Source organism: Hippichthys cyanospilos, chromosome 3 (assembly GCF_059441005.1).
Source record: "Hippichthys cyanospilos isolate Australia breed blue-spotted pipefish chromosome 3, RoL_Hcya_1.0, whole genome shotgun sequence".
Taxonomy (NCBI): Eukaryota; Metazoa; Chordata; class Actinopteri; order Syngnathiformes; family Syngnathidae; genus Hippichthys; species Hippichthys cyanospilos.
Window position 1 is genome coordinate 28,473,750 of NC_142371.1, and position 14,550 is coordinate 28,488,299.

Genomic DNA, 14,550 nt, shown 5'->3' on the forward strand with positions numbered 1-14,550 from the left:
AGTGTAATTCGAATGGTGCGCACGCAACATTATTTTTTAAAAATTGTCATTTGGTTATGTCAGATATAGAGATTGTTGGGTCGCGTGATCAAAGTTTGGTGACGTGTAATATTGGATAATCTCATTGGTTGCCCTCTTTTGAATCTGATGTTTACATATCCGTGGATTCTGTACTATTATGTGTACAGTGGCAACATTTTCACGCTTAATCTCACATTTCATTAAAACATTTCAGTCTTAAGTTTCATTTAGCAGTGGCTCACAACTGCTGTCTTTTTTCTGCAGTTGGGACTTAGGGGGGAAAATGTGTCCGTACTTTGATTTGTTTAAAGTGTTCTTCATGCCATCTTAAGAAATCAATAGAAAACAATAGAACTCAACCACTTTTAGTGGCACGGTGCACGAGCAGTTAGCTCAATTCTGAGATCGGTGGTATAAAAAGAGGCACCAGGCTTCTCTGAGTCATTTGCATGTTCACCCTATGCCTGCGTGGGTCTACCCCAATTTCTATTTCCGTTTTCCAAAAACATGCATGCTACATTCACCGGTAACTAAATTGTCCTTAGGTGTAAGGATGTGATGGAGTGTGAAACGTTTGTAAGTGTTCTGCAACCAATCCCAGGTGTAACGCCACCTCTGGCTCAAAGTCAACTCTGGTTAGACTCACCTTGACACTCCGTGTATGGGAAAATCACAATTGCACAAAATACATCCATAAAGTTTCACTCATATACTAGAACTCAATGTTCTTTTATTTTCATTAAAAGGATAGTGTGTAAGATTTGGCAGTTTTTCATTACAGACAGCAGGCGATGCGGCATTTACCATAGTCCGTAGCGATAACAAACATGTCCGCCTCCGGAGAAGTGCCACCCCCACATGTAATATAATGATAACTCGGTCAATAAGAACACATTCATTTGCAAGTTTTTGAAATCTACAATCATTTATTCCTTTTGAATGAAAAATGGTCTACATCTTACACACTGTCCCTTTAAGTCCCGTAACTAAGTAATACATACTGTGTAGGCACTTAATATTATATAGAGATGTAACAAATATGAATCATGTACATGTGTAGTTATTTTAACTATTTCAGACAAGTGCTGTTCATTGTTGGACATAATTTTAGTGAGAAAAAAAACTGGCAGAATTTCATGGCAGTTCTTTTATACACCCAATTTTTTTCAGTGCAATAAAAATGTATGCCTCAAAGTTCCAACCTTGAAAAAACATTTAATGTTATTCACACAGCAAACAAAACCATACAAAAACAAATTCTGAAACACACATCTTAGAGTGTTAAATAATCATTAAAAAATAACTCATAGGCTGGTAAAACCCTCACGGTAAAGACAGCCTTAATAGTGTGCAAAATTGTTCATGTAGAGTATTTATGAATACTCTTAAAGATCACATACTGTACAATTACTTTATTCATTCATTATTATTTCATGACAAACGTACCAGTGCATATCATTGTGAACAAGGGAGAAAGGAAAAAAAAAAAAAAAAAAGGAACAAGAAAGGTAATGGAATGTGTGTAGTTCAAAAAACAGTGTACTGTAATCGTGCAAAAGCATTAAAAGAACAAAACTGATGCTGCAATGCTATTTTCATCAACCCATGAATATTGCGACAAACTTTTTCGGACAGGATGAACTAATCTATCACCCAAGTAAGTACATACAGAAAAGTAAAACCGACAGGTATGGCGCTAGATGTTTCCTGAACTTGTCTGGTTATGGAAATTCAAAAAGCAGTTATGATTGCGTGAGATGCAAAGAAAGACACAGCACTTGAGGCAAAGAACTCGCGATGTCCTCTGACAGTCGCCGAAACGACACCTGCCCCCCTCCCCCTCGGCTAGCTGCTCTGGCCAGTGGCCTGAACCGTCGTAGCGTGTTGCCGCGTCAGGGAGGGGGCTTTCCTCAACTGTGCCGGGGTTAGGCGGGTCGGTTCTGGCATGTGATTTCGCCGGGGACGGTTGAGGGAGGACAGAAGTCTGAGGGTCTGAGCCGCTGGAGTGGATCAGGGCTTTGGATACGCTCAATCGGAAGTCCATAAGAGACAACGTTGTAGATATGGCCGTGTGATCGTGTCTGTACAAAAGCCAGGAGTTGACCAAAGCCATATCCGTTAGGTACCAAAGCACAGCGAGAGGCCAGCCTGTTGGTGAGGTGGCAACCGGGATGGAATAAAGATTCAACAAATCCCTGTTGAGGCGAGCCGCCGCTTGAGCTTTCTCGAAGTTACTGATGAGAGACGCCATGTCTTTGTGACCGTTTCCTGCCGTGCAAAGAATGAAGCCGCGGTGCGACCTGCGCAGGATCAGCTTCCCGTCCGAGCTGACAAACTCATCTCCGATCTGGCCCTGTGCTCCGCCCACTCGGCCCGCGCCTTGGATCCCGGCCACCAGGAGGCGCTCGAGCATGGCGGGAGTGGAGAGTTCCTGCTTGCAAAGAAACACAGTGCTGCCTTTGGGAATCATTTTCTCCATGGCATCCTCTTTATCGGAGAGATCAGCTTTAAGGTCCACATGAAGGAGGATCCCCCCAAATCCAATCAAGGTGGTGCTATGCAAAGCTAGCCTATTATCGTGCACTTTACTAGCTAGGGGAATTAAATACTGATCCACTGCAAAGTCACCCTGTCTTCTAAGTGACTTGCAGCCTTTTTGGAAACGGCTAAGTAAGGGCACAACCTTCCACAACGGGTCCACAGAGTCATTTGGCAGTCCCCTTTGGCCGCTCCGGTTTGCAGGGCGATGAGAATAGTCAACACGAGTCCTTTCTCGCATATTACTATTGTGTGGATCCTTAGCAGGGGAGGCAAGCTTGAGCAACCGCGACAGTTGGAGGAAGCGGGAGAGAGACATTGCTTCCGCAATCAAGGGAACCTTCGTCAAGTTGTCCCAATAGAGTCGCGGACTGGGAAACTGGGGGGAAGAAGTCAAACTAAATTAGTTGAATCTATCAAAAGGAAGCCACAGAAAATGAAAACTGGATGCGCAAACCTTCAAAGTGCCCATTGCAATGTGGATCCCAACAAACTGGGCAACTTCCCTCGCAGTGACGCAATCGTATGTTTGATTGGTGCAGCGGGCCATTTCTGTCCAGGTGTCCCAGCCAAAATATCTGGAGAAGTACTCAAGAGGCTCTGTTGTCTCTCTTGTTGCTGCTTTCAACAGACTTGAACAAAGAACAAAAACAATTGGAACCTTTCCATCAGGCTTTTACTTCTTTAAATAATCACTATAAAACCAGTGTCTAAGACTTAAACTGTAACACAACAATCAAAACAACAGTTCACAATTTTCACAACCTACATTTGCCAATGACATGTTTAATTAGAAAAAAGTGTTTTTTTTTGTAGAGAGAAAAACTTGCCCCTTACGGTCTTACTGCTATGCCTGGTTGTTGCGAGCAGTGCCCTTGTTTTTGGGCAAAATGAGACAGGATTTCTGCTTCGGCGTCAACATGTGGTTGCGACAGCTCTAAGACTCTTTCATCCATGTCATCACAAGTCTGGAGAAGAAAGCTCCGCATGTCTGGTGGACTCTGACACTCGGCTTCTGCTTCGGCTGAAAGTTCAAAGTTGTCCGTGGTTAAATTTTTGATTGCAGATGTTTAAATAAATAGATATTACAACATTTATTCATGCACTTCTTTTTTGCACAATAACTGTGTCAATGCTGAAAACATTCACTACTGTTTTTCCTATTTATCTTAATTAAGCCGATTCCAACATTTTTTTTAAAAAGTCAGGCCCGCAAGCTATTATTTCAAAATTTTACACTTTTGCCAAAATTCAACATTTTCAACCAAAAACTCCCAATTCATTCACAATGGGACGTTCATCCTAACAAAATCACATTGTTGCCATTTAAAATTCAAAACAATGACATCATTCTGTTCACCTCTGGAACAATTTTCTAATTGTCAAAAAATCCCACTGACCAGAAATTATTCATTCTCATCACTAAAATCCACTTTTTATTCTCAGTGAGAAATTCAACAAAGCAGATTCACATCATCAGTCACATTTGAAATTCAGAGCATTTGGTGGCAATTTTCAATAGGCCAAAAATTCCCACAATAAAATGACCCGTTCACTATCATTCCACATCATTTAATATATCAATTATCATTCAAAATCATGCCACACAGACCCATTATTTTTCATTCAGCATTCACGGTAAATTTCTCCAGAAACTGCCACCAACCTTGTCCATCTGCGAAGCCTTGAACATCCATTATCTCTGGACCTCTCAAATCATGGTACTCTTGCTGAGTATCTTCATCTGTTTGCACAATGACAGTTCAAAACATCTTCAGTGAGTTTTTGTACTGTGTGAACACATCTGAAAACAGCAGGGACTCACATAAATGGCAGGCTGTGGTTGGATGCGGAGTGTGTCGGGCATCAGTGGCTGCTTCTTCTGGGCTTCCCCTGTTAGCAGATGGAGCATCCAGAGGAAGTTCCCTCTCTTCCACCTTCACCGGGTAAAAGATGCACTGCTTGCTGCTTAGGTCGGGGGAAATGCGACACTCGCTGGATATCTCCTCAGTGTCTGTGACTGGGAGCAAATAAACAGTCAATTTCTATTAAAAAAAAAAAAAAAACATTTAATTTGGAAAGCACAAAAAGTTGAGTCACGGTTCATTTGACCTCGGTGTTGAATTCTGAAACGAGTACTTACGTGAGCTGGTAGAGTTTTGATCAGTGACGTGCTCCACATTCCATTGTGTTTGTCCACTATCAGGTGTGGACCGAGCATCATCAAGTGGGACTCTGCTCTCTCGCTTCACCAGAACCGACCGAATGTCTCTGTTGTGCTGTGGCTGCATGCCTGCTCCGGATCGGTCGCTTACTTTTTGACCCGTGGGTGCACCAAGCAGCGGATCTGATGGATTTTCTTCAAGCTTGATGACAGCTTGCATCTCATATTCCGCAGTGCGCTTCCAAGCCTGCAAAATTATATTTTAAAAAATTGTCAAAGCGCTGGAAGCCTTGTTGTAGTTGTTTGGAACATTTTTAAAGCAGCACATCTCATAACAAAGTGGTATGTGTCAGGGGTGTCAGATAAACAGATTGATTGCAATCAAGTGACTACAGTCTTAGGTAAAGCCGTATGTTGTTTTTATATCGCGTTCATTTTTAAACTTAACTTTATACTCTCTATGTATTCTGCGTATATCTGTTTTTATGCATCGAGCTTCTTGTGCTTCAGTTGTTGGGGGTTGGAAATCAAAGGCCAATCACACTCTGATTGGATGTCATGTTTGGCAGAACCTGATAGGCTCCTGTTATAGGTGGGTGGGCAAGTTCTGGAGCAGAAGGAAAATGTGAAAATGGAAGAGCATGTGAAAGTTGTCAGTCAAAAGAATCTAACTTTTAAAAGGCCCCAATGACACCTTTGATAAAATAAGAGTAATAGGCATCCTTCTTAAGAAGTAGCCTGGTGACCACAGAAGCAGCTCAAGTTTAGCCTATCACATAAATGCAAAACATCACCCATCTGCAACAACAGCTACAGCTAATGATGGCAACAAATACGCTCATGAGTGAGCCATAGCAAAGCACTTTATTCCAGACTAAACTCGATAACACCCGCATTTTCAAAAGTCTACAAAAGACAGGACGGACTATGTAAAATTTTAATTTCGAATTATTTGCTGACTGACAAATCACAACTTCGTGTGATGGTCGAAACTAAACGATGCAGTCAGTACTTGGGACTAGTCACAAATGTAGCAGAAGATAAATGTTTACAACCACATCTGTTAAAGAAAATAAAGGACTAAATCCACGTTTATGTCATATATAACACGATGTAACTAAAACTTACCGGTCTCTGTCTGTTAGCCAACCCGGGTTCAGCTGTGACAATTTTCTCAAGATAGATTCCTGGACTCTCCCTGTCTGGTTGTCTCTGAGAAACGCTGGATTCATTCAAAATAGAGGGCACTGGGGGGATAATTGTGGTGGCAGAAGGGCCTCTACGGACCTCTACAGGCCCAGGGTGAAGATGTGTCAGGGGTGTTTGTACACTCGGTTCATCTTCATCATTGATTTGGGAAGTATATTCACGTTTTTCAGAAATGACCTGACAAAACTCTTCTTCTTCAAATTCAGTTCCCGTGACAGCACCTGGTTCCAACCCATTTCTTGACATTGCATCCACTTTCAAATGCGCTCCTTGTCTTTTCTTTTCCTTGTGGACTAGCACCTCCTCTTCCTCGTCTTTAAATCCTACTTGTTGCGTGGCGCAAGACACTGACTGCAAACGTCTCACAGATGTTGCTTGATTATCAGTTGTTTGTTTGAAGTGTTTTGCTACAGAATTAGAGGCTTTAAGGGCTTCACTTTGGGAAAGGTTGTCTTGAAGCAAAGCTGCACAGTTGCTTTGATTTTGCTCCCCAACTGTTATAACGTCTACTCCAAGAATAGCATCCTCCTTGATGTCCTCTTCGATGGGGGTTTGGTGTTCAGATAGGTCCTCGGGCATACGTTCTTTGTCATTGGACACTACAGATTCAATCAGTGGAGTGGCATTTGCAAGAAGAGGATCCAAATCAGAAGTCCTGCTGCTTTTCATCGGATCTAATGGTTTGGGAGATACAGCAGACTGGACATGCCCTTCATCAGCCGATAATGACGGAGATGGTATCAAAGCGGGAAAAGAGGCGTTTCGTTCCCTGTCCTCTGATGACGCCACCGGTTCATGATCCCAGCCCATTTTGGGATTCATCAGTCGAATGACTCTTTTTTGACAGTCAACATCTAACCTGGAGACCCCTTCGAAAATGTTCCCATCAGTGTATGTAAGCTCGGGGCTTTCTAAAACATGCACCATGGCTTTGTGCTTCTGGAGGGATGCAACTTCACTGAAAACCTCGCCGCAGTTTTTACATTCCAATGCTCGCTTGGAATGCAGAGAGGTGATTACGCCTTCAGTCTCCACGTTTAGGGAAGCTTTGCGTTTTCGACTGACCTTTGGCTTGACGGGCTGGCTTTCAGGCGATTGAAGGGATGGATTTAGGAATGACAGCAAAGACAGAGTCTTTTGGCTCTTTTTGGCTTTCCCTTTTTTCTTCCCAACGTTGCTGGGACTTCTTGCAGTCTTGGTTTTAGGGACTGCCTGGTTGTCTTTGCTGTCTCGGGGTGAAATTTCTTGCCCAGATGTTTTGGAAGGGTCCAATTTGTGAACCTTCAGTTGGGGCTGCTTGTGCCCTTTGAGCAAAAGGAGAGAGTCTTGTGTTATTTGTGTGGCAGGTGACTTAGCTTGGCCTTTGTTTTGGTTGGGTTTTGGGCTCATTGTGTCTTCCTTTTTCTTTTTTCCTTTATTTGTCATCTTTGGGCTTTTGGAATGACTTTTTTGCGTCATTTTAGACTGGATTTTCTTTTTAATTGCAGGCTTTTGTTTACTTTTCTGCCGATCTCTTGCCGCTTTTTCTTCTTTTGTCATTTTCCTCTTGCTTGTTTTCTCTTTTACTTGTGAATTGTTGGTTAACGATGACATACTGACATCGGAAGAAGCTGCGTTCTTTGTTTTTTTACTTTTCGTGGCAATTCTTCCCTTCTTCTTTGATGGCACTTTATTCTCTATCAGATTTGGTGGCCCCTCCATGAGGGGCTGCTTTTGGGGGGACTGGCATTGCTGAGAAGGCACTCCTTGTTTTTTGTTTTTCTTCTCTTTCTTTTGTGGGCTGAAGTTAACAAGATTAGCCTTTTTTGTTCTTTTGCGTTTAGCTGGTTTGCCATCACTTTGTAAATCTTCATCAAGTATGGAGCCAATCAGTTCTTGCATATAACCTTGTATTATTAAGGCCCTGGCTGGCTTTCTTTTGCGCACTTTGACGAGCTCTTGGGCTGACATAACATTCACAGGTAGATCTGAGTGTTCTGGTCCTTGCTTGCTGGATAAATGTGAAGGATCCCTTTTAGCAGAAGCATTCGTGACATCAGATGGACTTTCCGTTTTATCCCTGTCATCATTTAGATCAACCAGTAACTCTTTTTGTGTAGTCTTCTCTTGGCACTCCTGGGAACTTCTGCTATCAGATATTAAGTGGACCTGATCTTGACTGACTTTTTGAATCTGTGACTGAACCACCTCCTGCGAGTTAGCATCGTGTTCTCCTAAATTTTGTGTGGATGCAAGTGGAGAGGCAAAAGTGGAAATGGGGAGATCTTGTTGATTTGTCTGCAAAGAGGTTAAGTTCCGATCATCTGCAGGCTCCAACAATGGGACTGTGCTTTGTAAAGATGTCAAGTGCTGCTCAACTACGGGTCCCAACGACAGGACTGGTGAGCCAGTATCATGCTCATTTGGAATACTTTGATAGGGAGTTTTCTCCAATTCAGTAGTTGGTACCAATAAAGGGGTTGGGATTTCCGTTTGCGGCTCTTTTTGAGATTGATGCTGCTCCACGGTTAGTGTCTGACCAGTGGTAAGTTCTACTATGCCAGACTGCTCAAGGTCATGCTTGTGGTCTGTTCCTTTACTATGGAAAACTAAGGGTTTAAATGTACTTGCATTAATAGTATCCATCTCTGGTTCTGGAAGCATTTCTTGCATCACCTCCCCCTCTGGATCTAATCTGTGCTCACTTTGAGCAAGACTATGTGCCAGGCTTTCACCTGACATGACGTGTGATTCCAAGTCTGTGAAGGGCGGGTTGATTAACTGTCCATCAGGTGTGATGGGTTCCAGGATGATTGTTTGCTCCATCGGATCAAATGAGTTGCTCACAAGATTTGCTTCCCCTGTTTTCAACTCAACCGTTGTCAATTCCATAGAATCTGATTGGAGGGGTTTGAGGTTTAAATTGGTTGGTTTGGACAGCTCGGTAATGTGCTGAACTTCCAACGGTGGAGCATGAGGAGGCACTTGACCCAAAATAACAACTTGATTTACTTTCTGGACATTTCCCAATGATTCAATAAGCCTTCGTATTGGCTCCGTGTCAATATTGCCATCAACTTTTTGAAGTGGTCCATTGGGCTCCAACTGTAGCAATGATGATTGGGCAATGGATATCGGCGTTATTACCGGAGTAAAAAGATTTGACTTGACTCGCATGGGTTTTCCAAATGAATTGAGTGATACACTGTGCTTGTTGGTAAGATGACGAAGACGTGTCTTGGGACTTTTGAAAGTGGCCTTGCAAAATGAGCAGGGATACTTGGGTGTTGAGGCATCTAAAGACAAAAGAAAGCAGAAATACATTGTGCCATTTAATACAATTACTCAGTTAAAATAAAAGTAGTCATCCCTTGTCATATTGCAGGGGTGTGCCGTGAGGGCCTCCAAAGCCTTCTCTGAAAGCCGAAACCAAATTAAAAAGCATTGACCTGTGTTTAAAACATTGTATTAATTTGTAAAGTATTGTATACATTTATTTCCAACACTCTTTTGTCTTCATCTAATTGTGTGTGCTGCCTTGGCTGCACAGCTTACAGTTGTTTATAGGTTACCATTATTATTATTATTTGTTTGGGTCCAATCAGATCTCCGCTGTGTGTTGCTACACTGGCGTAAAATTTCCCAGGGCCTTCAAACACGAGTCTGCAGGCCCCCTATAATTAAAATAACACAATTGCTTTATTTGTTTATTTTTTTCTTTTTTCCTATAATTAACACAATTGCTTTATTTGTTTATTTTTTCTGAACCAATAAGATTTTGGTTTCCAATTTCTGGGGCCAACCTAAAAGATGAAGTATGTCAACATGCAACTCCACTCGAGATATTCATTGCTTGAAGCAGTGAGCGGATGGCCGGGGCCATACTCAACTGTACATTACTGGAAATTCATTTTTTAAGGTGGAATTTTTAACTGAAATGAAAATGAAACCTAGACATTGTGAGGAGCTTGCATAATGCTTGTGGCTGTCTTTACGCTTGTTTACCGAGTAAAAGATTTATTTTCCACTTTCACAGTGGAAACAGCTAAGTACCCTACTTCCAAATACAAATGGAGTTTGTGAATAAATTCCTAAGTATTTCCTAATGTATGTAATTAGATAAAAGTCGTGAACTGTAATACTGTTGTGAAGAGATTTAGAGTTCGATGTAATAAAGTCAAGGATGCAGGAATGGAAAATTTGCCTGATTTTTGTAGTGTGGGTTATCTTGCAAGTTTTTTATTTTTTTTTTATTTATTTTGGTCTAAGCATATTTTCTACCTTTGACTTTTAGGCGAGTTAGTGTTATGCTCAGTGATGCTCCAGGTTAGAAACTCACCATCTGCCATATTGCAGCCATATTTGTATCACTTTTGCAGCCTTACTGAATCACAGACTTAATATCATACATTATCCAATTTTAGTTTAGAACAATAGTAGTACAATACACGGTTTCTACCCAGGGCATTTAATATATCGCAAGGCTGGTCCGGAATGTAATTCGGTTGTACTTTGCATGCAATACATTCTCTTACCAAGTTCTTTTTTGCGTTGTGCTTTGGTCTTGGCATCTTCCCTTTCTTGGGCACCTTCTGGCAAGTGGGAGAGCATATGTTTTTGCAGTGCATGGGACATGCTAAACCTGCTCCCACACTCCTTGCAAACATATGGCCTCTCTCCAGTGTGCACACGACTGTGGTACTTGAGCAGCGTGATTGTTTTGCACGTTTTGCCACAGTCGGGACAGGTGTAGCCATTCTTCCCGATGTGAACTTTCTTATGAAGCGTGAGCTCAAATAACCTTTTAAAGGCCTGACTGCATAAGGGACACTTGTAGGGTTTCCTTTCAACGTGAGTTTTTTGATGTGCCATGAGCTCGGTGGAGTTGGTGAAGTGGCTATCGCAGTGATAGCAGGCGAAAAGTGAATTCTGCAGCATACGTTGTTCATATTCCATTGGATGGTTCAACTTCAGGTGGCGCTGTTTGCTCTTGGTGTCACTGAAGATTATGTGGCACTCGATGCACTGCAAGGAGAGCTCAGATGCTGAAAAACAGCAGACGTTTGTTTAGAAACAGGAATCACCATGGCTGAACTGTGAAAAGAATATTACAGTGTTGTTTTGTGTTGACTATAGTTTCACTCATTAACTTTTGGATTTTACATTTAGATAGAGAAGAAGGTAGGTTATTATTGTACTCTTTGACGGGGTGATATGAGCAGGACAAAACCAGTGTGTGTAAAACATGATACAGTTTATGATCTTTAACCACATACATGTTATTAAGACATTGGTGAAATGTTTCAAATTTTGTGGGAAAAAAATGCATTATACATTTTCCTTTAACTACCCGTCATGACAAAGAAACCAAGGCTGAATGATTTCGGTAAAAGTGTTTTTTTTTTTTTTTTTAAACAGAATTTTTGATTCAATTCATGATTTTCTTCAAATAAAGCTTCAGTGCAATATGATTTACTTTTGGAACTTGGAATCCAATTTTTGTGGGGGAAAAAAATTGAGATTTCACATCAATCTCGCTCAGTTTGAACAAAATGATGTGTTAATGTCAAGTTACTCACATGTGAGGGGCATAACCAATGGCTTGGTCATGTCCATTTTCAGGGGGTCGACCATAGCTTTCTTGGAGGGGAAACGTCTTTCCACTTTTTTTATCTTTTGTTCTTCAGGCTCAGGATCTCTGTTTGCCTCAAATGTCAGCTCTGTTGAAGTGTTTGTATTTGGTAACTGATCCACTTCCATCTCGTCTGGGTTGTCTGAGTGTTCAACACTCCCCGTAGGTGGATCACATGAATCATCTGTGAGTATTTTATCAATTTGGGTTCCGCTGCTCTCTTCAATTGATGTATCCCTCCCTTCTTGTGCACCTGCTGCACTCGATGCCGCCTCAGTAGAATCAGTGTCATTGTCCAGTGGATCCAGTGAGGTTTGGGTGCTCAGTGGGTTGGGCCCACTTTCCTGTTGGACTTGGCTCAGCATTGCTCCTGTGCTGCACTACTTTACACGTCTCTATAAATCAAGACCACAAAGACCACTCATATTTTGTGAATGCTTAAAAGCTTCCCAATATTAACTAAACTCGGAACATGAAGTCATCTATGTAAGATGAACTGACTGATTCATTAATGCAACAGCTTTGCTTCATGTATTCTAACTACTACTTTTTCAGACACCACGGCGCCTCCTTATCTCATATGTGTGTGTGTGTGTTAAAAACAATGTTAAGGTCAAGGCCTGAATCGCAAGTTATCTGTAAGTTCTGCCACGGTGCACAATACTCATGTTGTGCGACGGTTGGAATGTGAGACCCCCACACCTCAGTAACAGTCTTTAATAAAAGGTTGCGGCCCGAAATCTCAGAGAGAGAGAGAGACTTTGCAACAAGGCTGACACGGTCACGCTCTTCTTCGAGATCTCCCCACTGCAGTGGTAAAACTTAATCGCTGACTCCTGTGTTGTTATTTACACCTCTCCTTGGGTCATTTGTAGGGTATCGAGCCCACTTCAAACCCAACAATCTATTTACCTCATTTTAAAAAATGACACAAGTAAATGACACATGCATTGTCATTGTGCTTATGTTTCCAATTTCAAATTCAAATTGTTGAGCACATCTATAACATATCGAAAACTGTATCCCCATATTCCCACTTTTTTCTCAATAAAATTGATCAAAGTTGGCTTTCTCCGTTACCTCCACTTCTAATATGATAGCCACAGCCCAGGCTGCTACCGTAAATGATAAAAGTGCAGTCTTTTCTGCATGCGTATAAGCCTAAATGAGCACAAGCAGGGTATAGTTCAAAACGTATGGAATTTCACAACACGTTTGTCGAATGTGTGCGTTTTTTTTAATGAACAAAAGACCGCTTAAAGTTTCAATCCTAATAAAAAGTTGACAGCATTTACGACACGCAGGTTGGAAGAAAAACATGTGACATGTAATCTGCAATTGCCAAAATAAACATCCGTCGTTATTATTTAAGAAATTCAGCATTTTGGGAAGAATAGATAATACTTTGAAAATTATTATTGGGACCAAATGACCTACTTCTGCGTAACTGCGAGTGTTTAGTGCGAGCTATCCAGATGGCCACAGGCAGGCAGAATGAATGGGATAATGCATTTGTATTACAAAAGACGAGTGATGGGAGATGGAGCGCAGATGTCGGACACCTAACATTCATTTACTTTACATCAGTTGAGTGCTAGGACCAATACTAAAAAATGCAAGAGCCGAAACTAAAATTACAAAGTATACCTTAAATCCATATATATATATATATAATGGTAGCAGAGTTAGCATGAATTCAGTGATTTGCTGCGGATTAATCCCAGTGCGATCCGCTAAAACGTCCAATAACAAAATGTTGTTCATTCTGGACGATACGCGTATAATGAAGTGTACGTGAACGTGTAATTTCGTGTTACCTGAGTGGTTCACAAAAACATCACAACGCCGTTTTCTCACAAAGCCCAGAAAACTGGAGGTCCTGAAGCCGTAGCATGTGTGACGTCACAACCAAGGAGCATCCCTAGAAGAGGGGCGGGGGGCTTTTTGTATACAAAGCGATTTACCACCACCTAGTGGACTGGAAGGTGAAGCGAACGACAGTTCCCCTGGCGTCAAACAACCAATCGCACTTACCTGCTCACGATTAACCATTTGAAATACCGAAGTGGCTCTTTATTACAAGAATGCGGAAGAATGAAAGAGTTGTCCACACGAGGGCATGCAAATCGTAGCCGAAATTGGTAGGCTCATAATACCCCATGAAAAGCCCCTACGCATATGCTCCCATAAAAGCGTCCACGTGATTTCCTAGATATGTGTCAGAAATTATTGAATTATTGCTTATTTAAATTCGACTTCACATCTAAACACCTCTATTATTCGTCTGAAAATGACTACCCGAAAATGACTACCTCAATACTGTACCTAAATACCGTATACCGTACCTAAATACCGTATACTGTACCTAAATACCATGGGGTGGGGGGCAAGTTTCCCACATGCAGGTTTCGTTGTAGAGGAGTTAAATTAAGCCAATTTGCCTTTTTTTCCCACAACATTTTAGAAGTGCACGCATGGTGCTATTTTATATAATTACCTTGATAATTACCTAAAACGACGATTTCGTCATATTTCCATTTAAATTTGTCGTTAGAACGCAGCGTGTTGTCGCAGTGAAAGTCGCCATAAGATTTACGAGAAGCCATCGCGCAATGTCTGTGAGAGCTGTCTCATTAACTTCATACTGAAGTCTGTGCTGCTGGTATTTTGTAATTTGTATTTTGACACACCATACCTTACTGGAAATAAATATTATACTGCCCTCCATGTATTTGTTGTGCAAATAGAACTGTGGGCTTATATTAGGCTGTTTATTACACATTATATCGTTGTACGGTGAGAAAGACATAAAATATTAATATTGCATTTCTGGAGAATAAATGAACATAATTCACCCACTCAGACGAAGGCCATTTTGCCACTTGCTGCAAATTGACATCACAGTTGTCCAAGGATCAGCTAAAGTCAAATGACAGTGAAACTTGTCATTTTATCAAACTTAGAAAACTGGTGAGTTGTGATTGGTTGGCATCTTCAGCAACTGAGA

At 41.5% G+C, this 14,550-nt stretch overlaps 1 protein-coding gene across 1 annotated transcript; it reads right to left on the minus strand.

The window, feature by feature from the left end:
* Nucleotides 1-1,418: 1,418 nt before the first annotated feature.
* On the minus strand, nt 1,419-13,424 carry LOC148426692 (uncharacterized). Its single transcript, XM_088409304.1, has 10 exons — nt 13,361-13,424; nt 11,491-11,938; nt 10,447-10,956; nt 5,852-9,207; nt 4,703-4,970; nt 4,385-4,579; nt 4,226-4,303; nt 3,397-3,583; nt 3,017-3,191; nt 1,419-2,938 (listed from the first exon to the last, which is right to left on the minus strand). The coding sequence occupies exons 2-10, from the start codon at nt 11,906-11,908 to the stop codon at nt 1,718-1,720; spliced, it is 6,408 nt and encodes a 2,135-aa protein (XP_088265430.1). The 5' UTR covers nt 11,909-11,938; nt 13,361-13,424; the 3' UTR covers nt 1,419-1,717.
* Between the last annotated feature and the right edge of the window lie 1,126 nt (nt 13,425-14,550).